Genomic DNA, 24,227 nt, shown 5'->3' with positions numbered 1-24,227 from the left:
GCCACCCAAGGAAATTATTTTTCTAGGAGGTGCCTTCCTCTGTGCTTAGCAAAAACCAATAGCTGGCTACCTCTGAGAACTGACAACCTATTAAACCATTTAGAAACTCGGTCCGCCTCTGTGAATTCCACATTTAAAGACAGGCAAGCCCAGGAAAGCTCTCTCTGGCTTCTGGCTTTGAAAAGGTAACTGGGTGCTGGTCAGGCCAGCCCTGCTCCACCGTGACCTGCATGGCCTGGCGGGGGAAGGCTGGACCCCAGCAGTGGCCAGGGTGGGGGGACAGGAGGCCACAGGGCCCCAGCCGAGGCTGGGCCGGGCTGCAGCTGCTGACATCTGGCTGACACTAAGCCCTGGCCCCGCTGCCCGTGCCCAGCCAGGGTCTGCTGGGCCCCTGGAGTGGCTCTGGGCGGGCCAGGCCCCCTCCACTGCACCCCCACTGGAGGGGAAGCCATCAGCCCCAAGCTGAAATTGAAGGAAGCAGGGGCCAGAGACAAGGCATGCAGCCAGAATGGCCACCATCATTCCCATTCTGGCTGGGCCCCCTGAGATCTTGGCACAGCCCCCAGTGCAGCCTGAAATCCATCACTGTGACTGCTTCAGCCACCGCCCGGCAGAAACCATCATGACCATCCACAGGCCTGAGTGAGATATTAACTCCTTAACCACACAGATGAAACTTTCAAAATATTGATCCTCTCTCTTGAGTGAGAGAAAAGGATAGAGTGAGGACATGTAGAAGACAGCATGAGGACACCAAGGTCAGTAAAGAAGGAGCCAAGTCCCAGATGGAAGGAGAATGAAGAGATGCCTTAGTATTGGGCTGAAAGTTCTTTTGGTAAGGCTATAGAGATGGACTATGACACACTAAAATACCCCATGTAATTAATGAGAAAGTGTGGGGAGATGGAGTGTTCAAAGTGTAGATGTGAGCAGAGGCATCCATAATGAAGCAAAGCAGATGTTGAAGTAGCTGTGATTCCATGAGAAGTTTGAACAGAGAGAAAGAGTGATGAAGACCCTTTGCTCCCAGGGGAAAGAAGATCTCTGCTCCCAGAGATGAAGATCACGGAGATAAATGAAGAGAAGCTTTGGTTTTGAACAGCTCATCCTTAAAATAATATCCCATAAATTTACATGGCCCATGAATTCAGCTGTGGGAAGACTGTGAAAATGGGAGGAACTTCACAATTGCAGATTTTCCTGTGCAGCTGTTATTCATGGAAATCAAAAGCTACGAGAGAACTGTTTCTTGTTTAGAAGTCTCTGTAGCAGGGTGAGAGTAAACTCCTCTCCCTTCAAAAACTGATGAAAGACTATTGTAGAGGTGGTAACTGATTTTAAGTCCCAATTTTTGTCTCTACATTGTTATTTGGGAAAGGAAAGAAGTCAGGCAGGGGGAGAAGTGTTCTGAAGGTTTTATTCTGATTCTTTTTATTCTTTTAGTTCTGCAAATTCAATTTTCTTTATATCTTTTAAGTATTAAGTCTGCTTTGTCCTCCTCCTAATTCATATCTCATAGCACAGAATGAGTAAATAATTCTAGTAAGTACACTCATGATTTTAGCCACCACTAAACCCATTACAGGATGCCAGAGTCATAGCTGGTTAGCGACCACCACATGGGAGCCAGGTTTGCTGCTGCCATCATTACCTGCTACAGTTTGCAAGCACTCGTTCCCATCTGTACCTAAAAGTCCATGCAATCCCACAGCACAGGCTATGTACATTTATTACTCCATGCAACTTCCGAAAGGAGTGAAAAATAACCATCCCTCCCTTAACAAGGACCCTGCTACCTATAAAGCTGCCAGCCAGCCCAAGGTCAATCACATTCTTTCAGCAAGGACTGGCTGTAAATACAGGCAGGATACTCTGCAGAGATGCAGGGCTTACAGAAAGAACAAGAAAGTTCCTTTAATCAAAGCCTGTGCCATTTTACACTCTTCTTGGTATCTGAAGTCTGACTTCATGAATCTTAAATAATTTTTTAAACACAGAAAGTCAAATAAACATAACTCTGCCAGTAAGAAAGCCTACTTTCACATTCATCCAAAACCATGGAAATTTATTAGCCAAGTATTTTTAGTGACATCCATTTTTTTTTTACACCACAATACCACAGTGTATGTTCTTTTTGACATAACTAAGTTACGGTATACTTGCTGATATAGACCATGAATGCATTCCAGTGTAATTTGTTTGTCTCAAATAGAAGAGATGTGTTCCCATGCTGGAAAAAAATCTTAAAATCTGCAGTCCTTGACTTCCCAGTCGTCTGGCAGAAACAGTCTTTATTTTATACAGAGATTAGAAAAGACATTTCTAAGGAAGATCACGTTTAAGCTATAACTTGAACTGAGCATTTTCCTCTCAGCTGTACAATGTGTTATGTCTTTATGTGAAAATCCCATTTTTCTAGTACTTAAGCTCTCCTGAAAATTGTTTTAATGTGCAGAAAAGGATACTAAAACCTTACACTAATTCTATACTTGTTCAGACTACTTAACCTAAATTTGTTATAGTACTGTCAGCCAGCTTTTAAAATCCATTTAATTTTTAAGCATGAGGACAACTTTTGTTTAGCATTTATAATTCTTCCTGTAATTAAACCAACTAACAAGTGAAAATGAGGAGCACAAAACAGTTGAATCAAGCAATCCTAAAGCACCAGAAGCCTTTGCCAGAAGAACTGCAGTATCAGAAATATGCCCCATTTCACTATTGCAAACAAATTTTGCCTCATCCTTGTTCTATTTCTCATCCCTAGAAATGTTACAGAGCTAGACATGGATTGGTTGTTTTTTTATTTAATATTTTTTTATTATTTTAAAAGAGAAGCAATGTGAATTTCTGTATTAATTTCTAAGATGATAAAAGCTCTGCTTTAAAGATGAAGCTCATAAAAAAGTAAATTAACTTATACTTTTCTTCACCTGAGTCACTGGAAAGAAGAGACAGAAACCAAAGGTTAGGACACTTACTAGGACAAACAATGGAAGGAAACCAAAAATTGCACTGCCTGTTCTCCACCCTCTTGGTACTTTGACAGAAACCAAAAATATAACTTTGAAGGTCAGCGGAAAATAAAAATCCGAAACTCAGATACAAGTCTCTCAGAATTGTTTGCAGACAAGAGGGCTGCACTGTGCCAGTTATTAAGAATTACCTGCCTTACAAGAGAGATCAGAGGTGGATGGCTGGTCAGAGACAGAACAGGGATAGGAGTAAATCAGGACTTTATCTGGTTAAATGGATTTCATTTGGAAAAAAATAAAATAAAATACCTGATTCCAAAATTGTTAAATGTTCAGGTGAAATAAGGCTGTTACAAAGTTTCTTGCAAAGATGAAGTCTGACCAATATCAATTCAGGGAGCAGCTTCTGACATTACATCTGCCCCTACTTCACTACACCACTCCTACCACACTCTTGGAAATCAGTTTCATAGAAAACGGGGTCCATTTTCCCCCATCATCTTCAGGAAGCACAGAGACACAATTAACACTGTTCTCTAGAGAAATCTGTCTGCTTTTACCAAAGCAGAGAGATTTATAAAATAAAATAGCCTCCCCTTAGCAGTCACAGTGATTTCAAACATTCCATGTGCTGCAGATAAATGGCAGTTTCTGACAGACGATACTCTTAAAAGTCTGAATAAGCAGAACAGATTTATTTCAGACTTGAAAACAGAGTCATGAAACCAGATTAAAGCCCTAAAGCTTTCTATGTAATCAGATACTGAAAGTCAGTTCTCTCTCCATTAAAGCTGACCTTGCATAGTGACATTGTACTTTTATCTCAAAAATTAGAGATACTTCTTAAAATATTATTTTCAAAATATATAACAGTATAGTTGCAGTGAGTATGGATTGTTTCCATCTCTAAATATAACCTTCCCCTTTATATAATAAATCACCTTTGAAACTTAGAATTTGCTTTTGGTTAAGGCGTTAGAATTCAAAGTTAATATTCTGATGTTGCAGAGACACTGTTTTTACTGAACAACTGTCATTCTTATGGCATGATTAAAAGCTAGGCTACATAATAAATCAACTTTCTTAGCTGGAAAGCTCATTAGTACTGAGACTATTTTAAGTGCCCACAGCTATGTTTTGACATTTGGTTATAACACCTTCACTGAAAGGTTCAAAAGCTTCTTACATAAAGCTAAATACACTTAAAACATTCCCCCTAACAGGGAATATGCAAAATTAAAGAACATGAAGGAACAGGGTGTAGTAGCACAGGCAAGAATTCAACTCAGCCACGTTAAAAATGTCATCCAGAAGCTACCAAAAGAGCCTGTGTTGATACTATTCGTTTCCATCCTTTTGCTCAAATGTGTTGACAGTAGAAATTTAGTCAGATTACAAAAGAAAACATAAAGGCAATACAGTCATGCCAGAGAACATATGAGCTTATCCTATTTTTTTACAGTTAACTTTCATTGATTAAATTAGAAGAGCATATAAGCTCAATTTTGGATCACTAACTCAAATGGAAGAAGTAAGCTGCTCAGGAGGCAGAGGAAGACCTGAGACCAGAAGTTCCCTAATACCTGTTGGACAGTATAACCAACTATATAAAATGATATAAAAAATAGTGAAATCTATCACATTTGATTGCTTTAGCAATGGAACGGTGCAATTTGCTAAGCAAATATACTTACAGAGGAGGGAATGCACTACCCATAGGATAACAGACTTTTTTTCCCTCATTAAAGGCATGAGATAAACACAAGAAATGAGCACAGCTCTGATACCTGGGAGAAACACCTCATCATGAGGTGGATACTGAACCACTGGTTTCCCTCAGATATGTGAATTTCCCCAGGCACACCATTTCAAACAGATGTGTCAGACCCATAAGCTCCAGCCTGGGAAATGAAATGCCTAGAACAACATCATTCCCATGAAGGGCTTTACAGGCTGCTTCCCTCTTGGGGCTCTCTCTCAGCTGTTCAAGCTGCTCTCCCTCCCAAGGAGTCACCAGCCAGGCTGTGGTACCAAGCTGCCTGCACACAGGTGCCTGCTCAGTGAGGAGGCAGGTGACCCAACACCACTGGAGTGGTGGCAGCAGCACAGAAATTGTATTTGCTGCCACTGGCATCACCTCACTGAGCTGGCACATGACTGGGGGAGTAGCCAAATGTAAGCAAATACATAATGAGAACATCAGCCTCCTGCGAACAGACCTCCCCACAGACCAGTGTGTTTAGGTACCAGCCCCTCACTGAAAGTCCCAAAATCATGCTCCTCCCCTGAGCCATCCTTGTGCAATAGCTGCAGCATGGGGAAGAAGTTTTCCACCAGACGCCCACAAGTGCACACCCACCAACAAAGAGAGAGGGCATCCCATGCCGCCTCTTGCATTACCCAGCAAAGGGATGCAAAAAGAACAGCTAAATTTGCTCTTCTTCAGTGGCAGCAGGAAATGCAGATACTTTAATATTAAAGACAAAAGTGGATTAAAAACGACATTTGATTTTAAGATTGATTTTGCACTGGGCTCTCAAATAGGGAGAGCCCTATTTGATTTGTGGTGAGTTTCTTGAAGAGTCACCACTGTGCCCTTATGCTAGTATTAAACTAACTTGTTTTTAAGGATGTAACACATAAGGGGTGAAGGAAGTAAATGCCCTCTTTTTCTGAGATGGATCTGTAAAGCAAGAGAAGCTCATCACCCAGATGCCAAATTTACCTCTTCCCCTCCCAAAGCCTTGAACAAGAATTTAATAATAACAAGAAAGGAGCTTCTAAGTACCCTGAATTCATGCCTTGTGAATTTACTCCCCTCTGTGCCATGGTAACTGCAGATACAAATGTTGACAGAGGTGAAGGAACACCTATCTGCAGTATAAAAAAAATCCCAAGCCACTATTTCAGATGTCAGACACCCATACAGCTTCAGTCCCTGAGGGACGAGTATGGTGCATTATGGTCTATCTTGAGCAAAGAACCCAATTTCATAGTGGAGCTCCACTTGCTCTTCCAATGCAACTGCTCTGCCCCAGCAACCATCTTACCCCCTCCAGCACAGCAAGGTCATTGCAAACCTCGTAATAACTTTACCATTCTTCTATAGGCCACAGAAAGAAAAAAAAAAAAAAAAGAAAAAAAAAAAAGAAAAAAAAAAAAAGAAAAAAAAAAAAGGCCTAAAATAAATTTTTTATATTGTAGTTTAGGCTAGTAAACAACTCGTATTTTAGGTAGTTTCTTGGTTTAGGCTTACTTAAAATTCTTCCTTTTTTCTACATCTTACCTTGGAAAATTTCCAATGAACAAAGGAACCAAGGCAAACTCTACACAAACAAGACCGTGGGCTCCCTCCCTGCACTGAATCCTACCTTTTCAGAGAAATTCAATAGATTGATACACTGAATCCTGAGATAATAAACAGGCTTAAAACACCATGTTTGTCAACTATGAGATATTACAATTTTTTTATTCATATCATATGGCTTCAGAGGAACGCAATTAATTTTAAATATGTCCAAAATTGATGATTTTCAAGCTTATACTAAAAGGTTGATACATAAAAAATTAAAAATAAAAAATACAATAAAAATGATACAAAATCAAATCAGCTACCTACAAATTATCTTCTTTGAATATGCTACCATTTAAATATTTTTTGGTCTGTTTCTTCTCATTTCACTGTTTTCAGTCAATCTTCATTACATTATGCACAGTCTTTGAGCTAAACTCGATTAGTTCAGTTCATCTGTCTCCTGTAGCTCTCTGCAGATCTCTGAAATAATCTGTACTAAACACCAATCTACTGTCTTCCCTTTTCATAATTTTTTTTTCAGATTTCTGTCAGCCCAAGGGTTTGGAAACTAATCTAATGAGGGAAGTTAAACTTCTACACAGCTATTATGGGTGCCTTTCTAGTAGCCATGCTAACAAGATTCATCACCAAATATAAATGGAAGCATTCTTCAAAAGGAGACAAAGGTACTGTAATGAGCTAGGCAGGAAGCAGGGTCTCCGCTCAACACGTAAGATTAGTCAGTGTAAATCATTTTGGCATTAATGGTGGTTTTTTTCTAAGGCTGGACAATGACAACATTTATACAAAGCACGAGAATTCATGAATGTCTGGCAGTATTGTCTCTGAAATACAAACAGTGTTTGTTTTCCGTTCTACACTTTCAATTCAGTACCAGCTAGATTCTGCAAAGAACATGGGTTAGTTCTGTTACACCAGATAACCAACTCATCCCAGTCAGATCCCACAACTGCAGCATTTCAGAAGCAGCACTGGCTGTTACTAAACACACTCCTCATTAGCTACAGAATAGCAACATCACCTTAGCCTCCTGTGTCTATCCCGAGGCAAATACAGAAGAAAATATATTAAAAGCAAGTAATAACAACAGTGGTGGAGAAAAAGACTGCTACACCGTATTATTTCTCTGGGCTAAATCTTAGGCATTGTAATACTTCATCTACACCCAGGGTCATTCAAAAGTCTGCCTGTTATTTACATGAGCTTATATTTTTTGGACACAGGATTGTTCCAGTGTGCTAGGAGGGAAGTTTCCACCATGCTGACATTTACTGTCTCTATAAAAGTTAATGTTTAATGACTAGCCAGCAAGGTACAGGATAGCATCCACCTCAAGAGTCGACTACAGTATGATGCAAGTTTTGGCAGATGCCCTGGATCCTTCCAGTTTCACTGGGAGCCAAGTGGTCTGTACATACAAGCAGGAAATCTAATGCCCACCCAATCTGCAACCAAAGCCTATTCACTGTCTCACTACAGGCAAGACTCCTACCATCATCAACCAAGAAAGACCAAAGCCTGTTGAGAAAGGACAGCTGTTGGCTAAAACAACCTTAGCACCATTTCCTTTCTGCTGCTAGAGTCACCTGGCTGAGGTGCCAGAGGTACCATAAGGTTCAGCTCAGCTCTGTCTGCAAACTACAGTGATAGAAAGCATCAAGTCCAACAAGAGCTGAGAGCACCTTGGGAAAGGAAGATTTCATGTGAATGCACTAATAAAAGGAAGATATATCTTTCATCACAGACCCATGGCAAAACACATTTGTACAGAAACTGACTATCATCCCATGAATACATACATAGAGAAAGTGCCAGCACTGCATGTCTTATGCTTCCATTAAAAGGCAAGGTGACAGCATGTGCCTTATTTATGCCTGGCTTTAAAATTCTGAATAAGAAGTGGCTAGGCAATCTCAAAAAGTACATGTCAAGTACCAATAAAAAGCATTGCCCATAAACTTTACATCTGGGACTGGAGTTGGCAGTATTGCCTGCTAGAAAAACAAACAGAAAAAATGAGCTCCAAAATATGCATTAACAAAGAAAATCCCAGAAGTATGGAGCAAGAAGGGAAACAGCAGTAGCATGGTGGGCAGGTTAAACCCCCTGAAGTCCAAGAGTCAGCAAATTCTGTTTGGCTTAAGAGTTTTCTGTAGCACAGTGCATTTTGAAATTGTAATTCTTACAGCAAAGCTCTTCCACAGTAGCACAGGGAAATCCATATGATAGCTTTGTCTTGCTACTGAGACACATTCAAGGTTAAGTTTGGTGGCATTACACAGCAGTATCACAGAGCAGACAAGAGGAACAGAGGCTGCACTGCTAGGGTAATTGGGGGAAAGAGGAGAACCAGCAGCACCCTTTGGGATGGGACAAGGGAGAACAAATGTGGGAGCCTATCACCCTTACGGAAGGCCTCTAAATAGTATCCCTGTGTGAATGGAACGGTTGGAAGTAAAATCACTACTATGGGTCCACAGCTCTCTCTACTAGCCTCTCACTACTGGACAGAGTATACTACTACAGGTTACACACTGCAGAAAACTTGACATTAAAATTTTAAACATTTGTGACTGCTGAATCTTTTGCAAAGTGAGAAGGAAAAAAATTTGAAATTAACAATACCTGTCATCATCTCCTAAGCATGCTTTCACTTCCTCTTGGTGTTTTTGAAGATGGTAAATACTTGTTTTGCTTGTATCTTCACCTCCTACATTTTCCTCTTCAGAAAAGGCACATAGTTTAGACACATTTTTCTTCTTCAAGCCTAGAGGCTTTAACTACAGCTTCTGGAATGGCTGTTCCAGAAATACTTAGACTTGCCGGTTATTAAATGCCAAATCCTGGCTTGCTGTTCTTAACTTTCTCTTACTTTTAATAGGTATCTGAAGCATAGCTCTTCTTTACATTAGTGGATATTAATATTGTTCAGCAAAACAGTTTGTTCTTTCCTATGACATTTGATTTATGAAGTAGCTTATAGGGAATATAGGGAAGATATCATAGATCGCATTCTTTGCATTTAGTACTTCACAAAACTTGTCCAATTAGGAGAATCATTAAGAAGTGATAAACTAAATAATGGCTCAGATATAAAAATATTTATTGTTAAAGTAAGCAAGTTTACTAGCATACCTACACAAAAGTAGTTATTAAACTATTTCTAGGAAAAAATACTATTCCATCTGCACTCAATTTTGCACATTAGTTTCACATGAAACCCTCTATTCTAAAGACTCCTCACTTAACAGAACAATCTTCTGCTCCCCAATCTTTACAAGATATTCTTTTGAAAGAAGAAGCTGAAGAGTTATAAAGCATTTGCTTGTGTAAGAACAGTGATTCAGCAAGAAACATGTACTTGAAATACCCTTCACAAGAAAGGGCTTATTCACACAGGGACAGTTGGCAGGGCTATCTCAGTCTCCACTTGAATGCTCTTTTTCCAGTTTGTGCTAAGGGGATTCAGATGCCTGGGAAGAAGCTAATCACCATTTTTATAGGCTGTGGAAAGCAGTCTTGGTTCAGAATTGCAGGTGCTTATATCAAAAGCTCTCCCAGTGAAAAGCAAAGGAGCACAACAAGTTAATGTTCAACAGAAATTGGCAAACCTGCTGCACTCACTGAGCAATGTGGTCAGGTGTGAATAAAACAGTGCAACAACTATGGCTGCTCAAAGTTCAGCTGCAGCCTTTAATACACACAATACACTAAAGAGAAAAAAGCAGAGAAAACCTAACACAGGAATTATTTTAGCCAATTCTAATCCTTTCACAATTTCTGCTCATGCCAATCGGGAACCTTTAGGTCTCCTTGAGGCATGTGCTTAAGTCAGCAAGTAATGTTGCACATAATTGGAAGTAAAAATTGCCATCGTCTGTTGTAAACATCTTTATCATCAACATAATCAAGGCATACCACCAGACTTTAATTTGCAGTGGTTCTTCAGTGCTTCTGGACACAGGTTTACTCTTTTAAGCTTTAAACCAGTGTCAGTGCCAGCAAGGTTTTAATAGAAAGTAATGAATAACAAAGTTTAGTGTAAGAGTAAGAAATAACAAAGCAAATAGTGGCCACAGAATATAAAAATCTATTTCATGATAATAATCTAATCTTCCTATTTACTCTGTGACTAATATGACTATATGGGAGCTAGTTCAGACCGTGTCACAATTCCCTGAGCCAAAGTTCTTCATGTTGTATTTTTCTATGTTCTATTCATTAATCTGGAATTCCAGAATATATGCCAGCTCTAAAAATACTTGTACATTCAAGTTCTTGGACAATAATATTTATTTCATATGCTACGAGAAGATCTATTTGGACTGAGCAAACACTCAAGACATGACATAACATCACGCTTATGGCCACTTCCATTTCCAAGAGGATACCAAATCAGCAGGTACCTTGCTTCCCTCCAACACTGCAAAAAGGCAGAACTCCTACAGCCCAGCTCAATGCTTAAAGGCCACATTTTGAGCATTTAGGTTTCAGCTCTTAATCCTGACCACTAAAATAACAGTGTCAAGATTGATACTGTACTATGTATTTACTGCAACAACAAAATTAGAAAACTTTTAGAAATAGTGGATTCGACTGCTGTCAGTCAGCTGATATAGAAGAAAAATTCCAAACAAATTGTGGATGCATAAGCAGTTTTTATTTCAAAAAGTGCTGGGGAAAAACATTAAGTGGGTCTTTCTTGAGAAATAGGCATTGAATTGCCAGTACCCCCTGGCCAAACCATTTCTTTACAGACAGCTGTTTCCTAAATTAATTTGGACATTTGTCTCAAAGTGGCTGAGAAAGATCCACGTGTCAGGTGACACTGTATGGATCCTTTCTGCAGTACAACAATACTGATAGAGGAAAAGAAGGATCTGAAAAGGAAGTGGGAAAATGTCAGGCTGCAAAGCTGGCGCTCTGCCATCTAAACACAGTATTATCTATTTCTTCTATGAATGTTCCAACTTCAAAAGCAGCAGACATATGCACTGTAACACATGAAGCCGGACCACACAGAATGTGTTCCCTACCCCAAATCCCCTGATTAAAGGGGGATGTTTACAAATAGCTTCAGAAGTCACATGCATAGATCTGTTTCACGATTTGCACATCCTGACATAGGTGAAAATAATATTGAAAAATTATTAATTCTAAGACACATGAAAAATTGAACTTATAAAATGTGTTCTATAAAATGCAAACATGCCACTACACACTGCCTCTGCTGCTGTAAGTTTTAGACTGGATTATATTGCAACCTGTTTCAATTGAAAGCAAAGCTTTAAAAACACCAGAACGCTTACAGCATGGAAAGGGGCGCAAGTTAAAAAACAATCCTCATTACACTCTGGGACTTGTTTTTGCAAGGTAAATTTTCTTGAGAATCTACAAGTCAAGAAATTTGAGTCTTGCTGCCCTTGAAAAATTAAAAAAAGCTGAATTTTTAAAGGACAAGCTAAGCGCATCATGTTTGGCAAATATTTTAAGTAATATGCTTGTAATCTTTTCTGTTTCAATAGTCTTGTTCTGTCTGCATTACTATTAGTTGCTCTGATGAAGCAACATTCGAAGATGACCTTCAAGGACTTGGTTTCAAATTAAACCATCAGGAAGCCTCAGGGTAAGAGAGCTCACTGCTAAAAGAACATGATTATCAATTATTTCAAACCTAAAACAATAAAGCTGAGCTGAACAGTCCCTGTAATAATATTAACTGTTGTCTTTTAGGTCTCTGAACAGACAAAAATCAGTGAAGACAGAGTTTTAAGATTTGTTTTAGCTTTTTATGAATGGTCCTGCTGAATTACAGAAACCAAATTATTACACTGACATTACAACATCTAGTTCAGGGCTATCTTTTCACAAATGAGCTGATTTCTGTCATGGGAAGCAAGTAAATATGCTTTTTTTTTCTTCTCCTACTCCAGACATTGACCCAGAGCCCATCTTATGGCAGTTGAAGATTTTTTTAAAATGCAACCTTAACATTACAAATGTTGAATTTAATGTCAGTACTTCCCTCCTCCCTACTCATAAAAATAGGAGAATATCTCTGTCACTCAGGCTAGTAATCCTATCTTGGGCGACAAGGTTTGAGATGCATTCAAGTTCTTTGTCACCTTCACTCACAGTTCAAAGGACAGTTGTGACAAAACCCAATTTCTTCAGCTCTCCTTCTCCAGACATCCAGAACATTTTCTTTTTTCCCCCAGTTAGAAGGAGAAATGGAGGCAAGACCATGCCTGCACTCGCCTGAGAAGCCTGGATTTCCACGCACAATTCCTTACCTTGGTGGTTCAGGGAGATGCGGTTAGACGGTTCTTGGAAACCTGGTTCCACCAGATCCCGCCGACCATGAGCCGAAGTCTGATCTACATTGTCCTAAAAACAGAAGAGAAGAATATCTTATCAAAACCAGGCATTCTGTACTCCCTGCAAGCTACATCAGTAGGAGTAAAACCATCAATACAAAACAAAAAAACCCTGCCATGCCTCTGGAAGGAGAAACCAATGTCAGAGAAGGTGGGGGAACAGATCACAGGGGCACACTAGGCTGTCACATTAATAACATGTGGCATGGACCCAAAATCAATGACTGTGCTGTTGGTTCATCTGTACGCTAGTTTGCATTTCAAACAGAAAAACAGTAATGTAAAGGCACGTCCCAGTTTAACAAAAGTTTCTTCTTGCACCAAATTATGCGGAGGCTTGGGGCTTTGTTTTCTTTAATTCCAAGTCTGTGGCTTATGGCTTTGTAACTAATTAACTGGACTCAAACAGATTTAGTAGTGAACTACTAAACCTCAAGAGAAATCAGAAGTTCAGCTCAGATAAACTTCCATGGCTCTGGATGCCAACCTGTTATTTTTTTTCATACTGGAATTCTCACAAATCAAGTTTCATGAAGTTTTAACACAAAATGAATTTGACTAAATCTAAAATACCATGGTTTCTCACAGGTCTTGCCAAAGAAGACAACCAGGAGAACCAGGAAAATTGAAATATAAACAAGACAATAGGAGAAGAAAGATAAGTCATATTTTAGAAGGATGAGAAGGAGATTTAGAGTAGGTGCATGGTTTTACAAAATTGGAATACCTTTGCATATACCTTTGCAGTTAAGTGTGGGTGTGGAAAAGTGTGCAAAGTTATTGCTATATCACCAAGCATAAACTGCCACAGTGATGCACATAACTATACACATGATGCCACTGTGCCCAAAGTGTGGGCTAAATACACAATGGCATGACTTGCTTTTATGTCAAAACATAGGGAGAACCTTCATGGTAAGTGACATTGTAATTAAGGCACTGTAATTAACAGTGAGAGGCAATTCAACTATGTGCAACCATAAGCCCTCAGTCCAGCACTCACAAAGTATAAGTTAATGTTCAAAATCATATTGGATGTAGTGTTTGGAGACTAGAACTGTATATAAAGTATGTGAAATAAATTATATCTTCATCACAGAGACCGTCTCACAAAAGCTTGAGCTTTGATTCAAGTACCCAAGCACTGCTCTCGAGTGTCATCACTATCAGGGATCAGTTCAGGAGCCCACAGGCATTTATAAGACAGAAACTGACAACAGTGGTATGACTAAGGAAGGTTTTCATGAGTAAACTCTGCATGATAAGATACAAATGGCATCCATCTATCTATGACAGATACAACTGCAATCACTCAAATTTCTGCCTCCATACTATCTATCTCCCCTTATAGCTCTTTACATTCTTGGCACTGATGTTCACAACACTGGCTGTTGTGTCATGGGCCACATCTTGCTTATGTCATGAGCTTTTGTTATTGCTTCTCAGGAACCAAAAAAAAACCCAAACCACATCAGACCTTCTGTCAGCACAACTGTCTATATTCTTACTTTCTTGAAACACAGCAGTATTTGTTAGGTCTTTCACTGGAGCTAACTGAACACTTACTAGGAGCAAGCATCTCACGAGCTCCTGTTTTCATCAAATCCCTTGCAACCATAGGGCATCACATTCTAACATTATTTGTACTTTTGGAACACTAGTCATTCTCACTGGATTTATCTCATTTTCTTTGGGACACCACGCAGACATCACTGACATGACCCACATCATCTCCATTTTAAATTTGAGGTGGGAAATTTGGGACTTGTAGTGTAAGAAGGAAACTGCAGAAAGAACATACAAAATTATGAATCTGTTCACCAGAAAGTTCAGTTATAATTTTTCCAAGGTGCCAAGGGCAACAGCAGGGAGGAGACACTTATCTAAGAAAAGTTTCAGTCAAAACTTAAAGCTGAAGCTGACTGCTCTCAGTACAAAGGCTAAAGCATCACTGGCACGGATAACTCAGCAGAACATCGCTCCCCAGCCCACAGCTTTTCTCTGTGCATTTCCCTCCATGAAATTCAACATGATCAATTTTTATGGGGTAGCTAAAACTTCACAGATGCAGTTTAGCAGTATTAGTTCCACTTCCCAGGAAGAAGTCACAATGTCTAACACATGGGTACAGTGACACATTGCCTCTTGGCTGGGAAGAGCAACAGGGCATCCCAAGAGAAATAAAAGTTGGAACAATAAAACTAGCTATAAGCTATTTATCACTTACCTAAACATGTTTTCAGTTGCCCCAACATATAAAAATCCCGTCTGGAAGGCAAGATTCACAAAGTACTATGTAGTAACAAAGGTGAAATGGGGCCGGGATGCATGATTTTACGCTTGGGTTTCCCACAGCAGTAACACACAAACACTTAACTGAGAGACCTTATCTCAAAGTTTCACCTGGCTCCAGGCCTGTAACTCTTCAATTATACCAGACTTTTTTTTGTTTTTTAACTAGAAATTACCAAAAATTTACAGGAATAGGACATGCCCTCTCTGGAATCACCTTACATCTTGTACCAGAAGATGCTGAGAACCACAGGCCTTACTCACAAAGTTAAGCCAAAGCCATAGTAAGGTAGATCAAAGTATTCAGAAGCAGAGGTTACAGTGACTAATGACTACTGGTGCTGCTCTTATAAAGCTGATGACCCTGCCTGTTTCTCTCGCTGCAAATGCCTGCCCCTCCTGCAGCTTGAGCAAAACAGGGAGGCAAAGGTTTCCTCTGGACACTGTGGGCCAGCAAAACCCAGGTGCTAAAGCAAAGCAAGAGGCTGTGCATAAACAAAGCCACACCTGTTACAGCAATGGAGCAGTTGAGGGGAAAAGGTAAGGGTGGTGAGGTTTAAAGAGCCAGGGGTAGTTTCACATGACCCTCCAGAAACTGTTTGTGTCCGTTGTGCACAGACAAACACTGGCACTCGGCCAGATGCAGTGGAGATCACATGCTGGAACAAGGGAAAAAGAAGAAAGAGGAGGGGGGCAGGAAATAAAGTTATATAATTACTCTCTGCCAGCAGCCTTGTTTTTGGGCCCTAGCTCAGGGGTGAGGCCATGGCCCTCAGCAAGGTGGGCACCTGCTTTGGTCCATCACCATCCCCCCTGCTGCAGCTGAAAGCAGCCTCTAAGCAAGTCATTTGTTTGCTTCATAGTTTAATCCCCAGCCCTCCCTCCTCTTCCAATAAATGCTCTCAGTATGAAATTAAAACATGTTACTTAACTTACTGTACCATCCAGCTATTGTAGTATTTTTAGAAGCTAGCTGAGCATTAGCCCTCACTGACTTTTTGCATGTGCTGTTTTCTGTGTCATTCAGCCTCTGCAACCAAGGATGATTTAATCAAGTGACTAGCAAGAGTGCTAGACGGATCTGAAGCAGGGTCCTTTAAAGCATTAGCATTTCATAAAGTCAAACACACCATCATTAGAGGTCAGATTACAGTGTCCTTCTGCAAACCCATGTTGCACGACTCAAAATGTGACGTGCTTGCATCGCCTTAATAGCCAAAGTCCACTCATGGACAGTGTTATCTCTACATATCAGTAACCAGCACAATCTAGATTTATTTTTCAATCTATAACCAAGCCTTTCAAGTTGCACTCCTTAAACTATGACATACAATGTTTGCTGCTGTTTGTGCTACCATGATAAACATTTCAGTTATCTAAGAAAACATTAAATCTCATCTTTTAATCAGAAAATCAGCTAGACATACTACAGCAGCTCTGCTGTCGGTACACATGCTTGAATCACCTCTTTGGCTCCAAGTGCCACTGTTCCCACCTGCAGTTTAGTGCAGGAGAGTATTTATGAGACAGCATTATTAGGAAGACCAGCGTGTTGCTACCACTCTACTGCTGCTTCTCTCATTCTAGTTTTTTCAGCAAACGTTATCCAGTCAGGGTAATCTTACAAGTAAATAGTGCTTAGAGGAAGGACGAGGCAGACTTGAATGTACAAATAATGAAGTATCATTTCTAGTTCCCTTCTCCCTCATTGTGAAGAAAGGGTTCTAGCATTAGAGGAGAGAGAGCAGCTTTCTGGAGAAGTCTGGAAATTCCCTGAGGGCTTCAGCTTCTAATTCAGCAGTCTCTGGAAGTTTACAAGATGAAGAAAGGCTACAAGTGGCAGCACAGCTTCTCGGAAGCTCCTGGGAGCATGGCCAGACTGAGGATGCCCAGACCACCAAGACGACAGTCCCTGGTTTTGGATTTACTGTAGCTGTCTGCAAACCCACACTGCCATGCCCCTGAACAAAAGGTTCAATTGAGCAAGAGTCACGCATACGCATGCCAGCAGTCCCACAGCAACAAAATTAAGATCATGTCATACTTCTGATGCTTGTACACTGTCCAGCACAACAGAAAGTAAAGTCAGACGTGCTGATGGGTCCCACTGCAATTTAGCAGACTATCAAGGCAGATATACCTCGGTCTGCAGAGAGGGCACTCCTGCCAAACAGGGGCTCTGTGCCAATCTGGCAGTGGCTCCTTCATCACACCAAGGTACAGGTCTTAAAACTAGCTGAGCGTAAAGAGAAAATTAGCAAAGTCATTATTTGAACCACCACAGAGTTACTCTGTTCAGGCAGACTTGTGTAAAGCAAAATGAAGTAAGTACTTCATGTTAGCACAGACTGCTGTTGCAGAGTTCTCAAGTGTAAGTGGTTCCCAGAAAAAAAAGGCAAATACAAAAATTCACTGAAGAATTTTTGAACACCAAGGGCTGTGAAACAGTGGACACAGCTCCAGGCTTCCGGAGCAGAAAGGGGATACTTTGAGAAATTACACTCTCTCTTTGTATCTGCAACTTGCTGCTCTTAGAAGAAGAACACAGACAAACATTTCTTTATCTGATTCAGTACTGTCATTCTTAACATGGCCCTGGAGTTTCCTTAGGCAACGGACAGATTAGACAGCATTTCTTCTTAGGATGCTTCATAATATTCCTCACTTTCCAAACAAAAGACTGTGCATTTATGTAAAGTAACTTCCTGCACTGCTTTTTAAGCTATGCTGATTCTTTATATTATGATTTTGTAGCTTTGGTTTACTTCAAGCATCAAATGTACAAAGAGGATAATAGACTCAATTATGCTAAATGCTGAGTAGCCAGCTATTCATCTCAGTAAACTTTCTTATAGCTTACTGTATCCCATCCAGAGCTTCTGCTCACTCAATTTTCCTCTCAGCCCTGTGAAGGCAAACACACAGGCTATTACAAGAATAAATCCAACTGACATATCCAGACCAATGTTCAGGTTCTAATCCAAGCTCCACAGTCCAGATCAATAAGGAATTCATGCAACACTCCTTTCTTAAAAACCCAGCAGCACAGTCCCCTAGCAGACAGCCGTTTGGTACAATGTATTTTCAGCAAACTGACACTCCAGAGTTTGAGGAAATGCGTTCCAATGAAGAGTCCTGAGGGAAGTGCAAGGTTCTTGGGTTTATCCAAAGTCACTGCTTTGGAAATTATTTCAAGTTTACCCAAACAGAGTGCATATGTTTTACTGTTTTCTGCCAAAATGTTTAACATACCTTACAAACAAAGAAAACACAGGCTTTGCACACTAGGCAAAAGACTTTAAAGCGCATTCTCACACAACCCACATATTACATAATTAAAGACCTGTAACCTGGTTTCCTGCCTCTTAACTACAGTCATTTGACTAGGTAAGAGCCAAGTGAAAGGCTCAGTAAGTCAACAGAATAACTGTGAACCTAGAATTTTAGCATTCCCATTGCTAAGAGAGCTTGTACAAACAAGGGCTTAAAATAAAGCCACTTAGCTTTGTAAAAAGTTGGGCTCTCTCTCCTGAAGTAGCAAAGCCATTAACTGCAGGAATCGTTCTGATTTTACAGTACTGGCTGTCAGGACTGGGAGCAATAACCCTAGAGACCAAAAACAAACAAGCCAGTTTGGGATTACAGGAGCAGCAAAAGCAGCAGCACATTCCTCCCGACACACCACAGCACCTCCAACCCTCAGTGCCACAAATCACTGAAAACACACGATAACCTGGCAGGGAACACAGACCTGTTGTGATCCACACATTCCTACAGCACACTTTCCAGCCCACCACGTGACATATATGATATCTACAACAGACCAGGAATTAGCAAAGGGAGAAGGAAAATGAGGCTGAGAGACAAGACAAACCTGCGTCCGTGGTCCATGTCTCTGCAGTGGCAGAGAATTTGTTAAATGAATCACAGGAATTATATTACGTCCCATGATACAGGGGAAGGCAGAAAGGCTTGTCTGACCTTGGAGGAACTTATCTCCTGACCCCCTCTGGCTTTAGCAACTCACAGATCATAAAACCTTCAAGTCTAAAAAAACCTGGGGGTTTGGACCCTGTTGTCAACACTGAAACCTAACAGTGTGCATGTCCCAAGCCACTGAAGTGTTTCTTCCTAAAAGCTATAGCCCAACACAGTTATAGAAGCCACTGCTATAGCTGAGCGAGAAACTTATTTTTCTGCAGATGCTTCAGATTTATTTTTAGAAGTCTGATTACATGACTTATAACTACCTGTATTGCAATTGCTGTCAGGGCAAACCAAAAACCACTTCTTTCTGTCACCCCTGACCCAACTCCCAGTGTCTCTTTGGCATCCAGGAAATTAATTAATTAATTAGTAAATGTAGTCTAGCAAGAGCTGGACCACAGCTAGCAACAGTATCTGATAGCAGCTGTTAACTCCTGAAAGGCTTTTCTCCAGTAAGGCAGGAGTGAGCATAGTGAGTGTTAGCTGACAGCACCAGCAACGCACTTTTACAGCATGCATATAGTCTAACATTAGAGATTCAGTTTCTCTAGGCTGATCTTTGGAAAAATGGCATTAACAGGGCTTTCAACACTCCTGAACCCAAAATTTGGAAAGATCTCTCTCACTAGATGCAGTCCTCTCTTAGTAGGAACTAATCACTTCTGCAAAAATGCAGCTGTCTCCCTGTATTCTGCAGAGAGAAAATGGATAGTATACTCCACAGTGGGTACTTTTTGTACCAGACTGACATTTATTATGGTAGAAAAAAATTCAATGCACCATGGTTGCTGTCTTTTAATCAGCTAGGAATGAGGGAATCCAATTGACAGGCTTAGAAATGCTAAAAGCTTTGTTCTATTTTTAATGAGACTAAAACCACTGTGGCTGTTAGACAGTTTACACAGTTTACAGCTAAAATAAAGTCTTGAAATCCAGAAAAGTAACAATTGCACAAAGTTCTCCATGAAAGCAATCACTCCTTAGAGGTGTCTTCACCTATAAAGGACTTAGAAAAATGAAGTATTTACTTACTTATAAAGTATCCTTTAACTTATTTTTCAAAAACAAACTTGGTTTCTTTTCATTTCTAACAAAACACCACTGAATAAATGAAGTTCATATTAGGAAATTCTTCACATCAGGAAAGCCACATGCTTACATGGAAAGTTTGTTTCTTCTGCTGGCATGGAAGAACCTGATAATGTACCTCTAGCTTGTATTTAATTGCAAATTAATTAGCCTTACCTCCAAAGCAAGTAACTCTCACTGGCAAGGGACTGCCAGTGACAAAGATACATGTTCAAAGCTACATCCTTTGCTGCATGTTCTAAGTTCTTTGGTTTTGGTCAATACTGACTCAAACAAGTCCCTGAAAAATCTGTTTTTTCTGTGAGAGTAAACCATACTTATCAATAGGAATTGAATTTAAAAATTGAGTTTTGTTACCACAAGAAGGTATAACCTAAAGCAGTATGTCATACTGCTCTTTTTTTTTAGAGAGGCTTTCAATGAGATCTTATATCGAAGAACTGACACTTAACAGACTACAGAACCTAAACTGAATCAAAGCACAAGTTCATACACGTGAACTACTATACTGGATGGTGCTCACACAATCTAAGGGAGTAATGCAATCCACAACAATGAGTTGCTGCTCATAAAACCTGTGGCCTATTCAAGAATCCTGATCAGGGTGACTTTCCATGTTTTGTCCAAGTTTCTCAAGTACATGGTCAGACTATAGTCTATATAGTATATCCTTCACCAGAAGGATAAAAAGAAACATAATGGGAATGAGTATTTATACCCTGGTGCAATGGAAAATTTCAGCATCACGCACTTGCTAACACACCAGTCCAATCTGAGAAAACATCTTCACTTTTATTTCCTTTAAGCTTGTATTTAAAAAAACCCCAAAAAAAGTCTCATCTATTATTTTGGGGGAAAGCGGTAACACAGACAGAAGGCACAGGATATTTGATCCTTTCCAACACACTGGCCCTCCCCATGCTCAGACCCGTGAAATACAAGGTAGCTCATCTGTTCTACTTGGCATCAAATCTACTACAGCTTTGGTTATAGCAGCACTGCTGGCCAGCTGCTTCCAAGAACACTGGCTTTGGGAATCAGATTTTGACAGCATCCTTCTACCACGTGGACAGGAGATGTTCCACAAAATGCCTTGGACAGTCTGTCCTAGCACAGGCTAATGATGCCCTGAATTAACCTTGGAAGGCTCAGTGCTTTGAAGGATGAGCTGGTGGACTCTGGATCTGGCACTACAGCAACACATTTGTGTGTCTCAGGCCAGGGGAGGGAGAAGAGAAGATGCCACCTGGGTTGAAGGAACCACTGCTTCCATACAAAGTGCATTCTCTTCAGGAATTTATATTCATATCTCTATGCTTTGGGAAGTGGCAATCACAGCCAGTTAACCTAAGTTACATTTAAGTGTATGTAAGTTTATAGCTAGGAAGCCCTACACATTAAGACAGATGAAACTGAACGAAGGAATGCAAGTAGAATGAAACACAAAGTAATTTCTACCGTCTGAACGTGTGTCTGCTCTCTTACTGGCAACAGTGCTATCCCCCTTTTGTCTTTGTGTTGGTTCAGGTTCAAACTGAGAATCTGAGCGGGCCAACAAGTGAAGATGACTCTCCATAGCAAAAGTGATAAAATGATAAACCTCCTGTGAGGAAGGAGCCACTGTGCCCACACGGACCATTAAAATTTACTGGATGTCAGTGAGCAAAGTAACTCTCACCTGCTAATGAAATTCCTCTTCAGGTCTTCAGTAATAATCTGACTGATTTCAAGTGTCACGTTGAACAAATTCATACAAGACTACTTCGCTACCCTTCCTTGCTTCAACTATTAGCAACCTGGGCCTCAGCACTCTGCTTTCTAGACAATTTGTTCAATTGCTGAAATTTAGGGTGTGCTTGGTACACCCTCCTCTCCCCTCCTTCCCAACAGTAATCCTTGGCACGAGATACATAGGTCTAGATGTGTCTGTCCCATCTGATCAAACCTATGATCCTAATTACCTGGACCACACACCTTTCCACTCAGATAAAGATCCATTCTCCTGTTACATGGTGCCATCTGCCTCAGAACTCATTGCTCACTTCAGACAAGGAAGGGCATTTGTAGTTCAGGTAACTTGTGCTCAATTCAATACAGAATTAACTCTACACATCTCCAAAACAGCAAGCCTTACCAAAACCAAAATAAAGACAGTTCAGAATCTCAGATACGGGGCAAATGTTTATACACTTCAGTTGACCACTCTATACCCTACCTAAACCCCAGAAAAATCACAGACACCAGTCTAAAGCACAGTAATTATTCATGATTAATAAGCTAGCATCAAGTCTTGTACTGGAACAGACTGCTGTGTTCTCCCCTAACCAAATATCATGGTTAAAGTCAGAGAAAATCAGTAACATAGTTTACACAAAAAAATGTTAGAGTCTAAGAAACAGTCTCCAATATACGAGTACTTAAAATAATTGTTTTGTACAGCACATTTAACAGTAATGGGTTACTTTGCAAGCCTTCACAATAGGAAAAAAAACCCAACCAAAAACAAAAACACACATCATTACCAACAGAACAACAGGCCTGAATGTCTGCATTTCTTTCCTTAATCTTTTATGAATCTCATTTAATCTGTGCAGCTCTAAGACAGTCACATACATAACTGCACCTCTCACAGTGTCCTGGTTTAGGGCAAATTTGGGAGGAAACTTCCAAAGGGGTCCCGCTAGAAAGCAGATTCAAGCAGCCTGTCCCCCAGCTCATTCAGAAAAATATTTCCTTGGAGAAAAGTGAAAAAAACCTGTTTATTTAACAAGCAAAGTATTCTCAAGCATAAAAAATGAATAGTAATAAACAATAAAACCTCTTGCTGTTCTGAAGAGATGGAAAATTCAGAAAGTCCTTGTCATGGGGTGTAGCTGAGCTCACTCAGTCTCTCATCAGTCCCTCCTGCACTGGAAAGTGCCAAGGCCCAAGCCCCGATGGGCCACAGGCATGAGCTCCTGGGGTTTGTCTGGGTTGTCAGTCCAGAGCAGAGCTGGTCAGTTCCAAGAAAAACAAAAGCCATAGTCCAAGGTACCTTCTCTGCCTCAGCTAGCTAAAAAAAACGTAAAAAGCAAAGGAGAGCTCTCTCCCACTGTCTGTGCTGCAGTCTCACAGTTGGTGAGAAGGATGCTGGGGAGCAAGTCCAGTTTCTGAAAACAAACTGCATGCTTCTTCTTTCCCCCTTCCTCTTGGAACCAGTCTTAAAGGTGCAGAACTTAATATCTAGCATAAACAGAACAGATGACGGGATACAAGCATCATGAAGTGAACTTTTGAACACAGTGATGTTCAAAAGTTTTCCTGCAAAAAAAAACCCTCACAGTGATGTTCTATCAGACTTCATTAAGTTGCCACCCCCAAGTGTTAGCACAAAATGGTTGGACACAAAATTTAATACAAATGATGCTGCAGCCTGCCTTACAGAAATACTTACACAGAAATCGTCAATTCACAACAGCTGGAAAGAAAACAAAAATTAAGATAAGACTAACAACTGGAGCCATCCTGAGTATTTCAGTGCATCACTGTCTTATTACAATTTCTCAAAATGAAAGAAACCTACAGGGCTTAATATAGGGCCCAGTCCTTTTAAGTATCTTTACCAATGATCTGGATGAGGGTTTTAAGTGTACCCTCAGAAAATTCATGGGTAACACTAAGTTGGGTGGGAGAGCTGATCTGCTGGAGGGCAGGAAGGCTCTGCAGAGGGATCTGGATCAAAGGGACAATTTTATGAGGTTCAACAAGTCCAAGTGCCAGCTCCTGAACTTGGGTCGCAATAGCCCCATATAACACTCCAGGCTGGGGAAGAGTGGCTGGAAGGTTGCTCAGCAAAAAAGAACCGGGGGGCACTGGTCAACAGCAGCCAAACATGAGCCAGCACGTGCCCAGGCGTCCAAGAAGGCTAATGACATCCGGGCTTGTATCAAAAATCAGCCAGGGTTTTGTGATCATCACCCTGTACTCAGCCACACTTTGAGTATCTGTGTCCAGTTTTGGGTTCCTTACTACAAGAAAGATATTGAGGTGCAGGAGCAAGTCCAGAGGAGGGCAACAGCACTGGTGAAGGGTCTAGAGAATAAGTCCTTACAACAAGTGGCTGAGGGATCTGGGGTTGTTTAGCCTGAAGAAAACGAGGCTCGGGGCAATCTTACTGCTTTCTACAATTGCCTGAAAGGAGGCTGTAGCCAC

The 24,227-nt window shown here is 40.5% G+C and overlaps 1 protein-coding gene across 6 annotated transcripts in view; it reads right to left on the bottom strand.

Moving 5' to 3' along the window:
- GRB10 (growth factor receptor bound protein 10) overlaps positions 1-24,227 on the bottom strand; it is a 146,725-nt gene that overhangs the window by 73,064 nt on the left and 49,434 nt on the right. For 5 of the 6 annotated variants that reach the window (XR_015289462.1, XR_015289524.1, XR_015289517.1 and 2 more), the window contains exon 4: positions 12,585-12,678. Coding sequence is in view for 2 of the 6 variants with exons in the window: in XM_086898266.1 (XP_086754392.1) it covers positions 12,585-12,678 (94 nt within the window). In the remaining 4 variants the exon portion in view is untranslated. Of the gene's footprint in view, positions 1-12,584; positions 12,737-24,227 lie in introns of all 6 variants that reach the window. The other variant, XM_086898436.1, reaches the window with a different exon arrangement.

This window comes from Cyanistes caeruleus, chromosome 1, assembly GCF_971803275.1.
Source record: "Cyanistes caeruleus chromosome 1, bCyaCae1.hap1.1, whole genome shotgun sequence".
In the NCBI taxonomy this organism is placed as follows: Eukaryota; Metazoa; Chordata; class Aves; order Passeriformes; family Paridae; genus Cyanistes; species Cyanistes caeruleus.
This window is presented reverse-complemented; position numbering and strand designations above follow the sequence as displayed.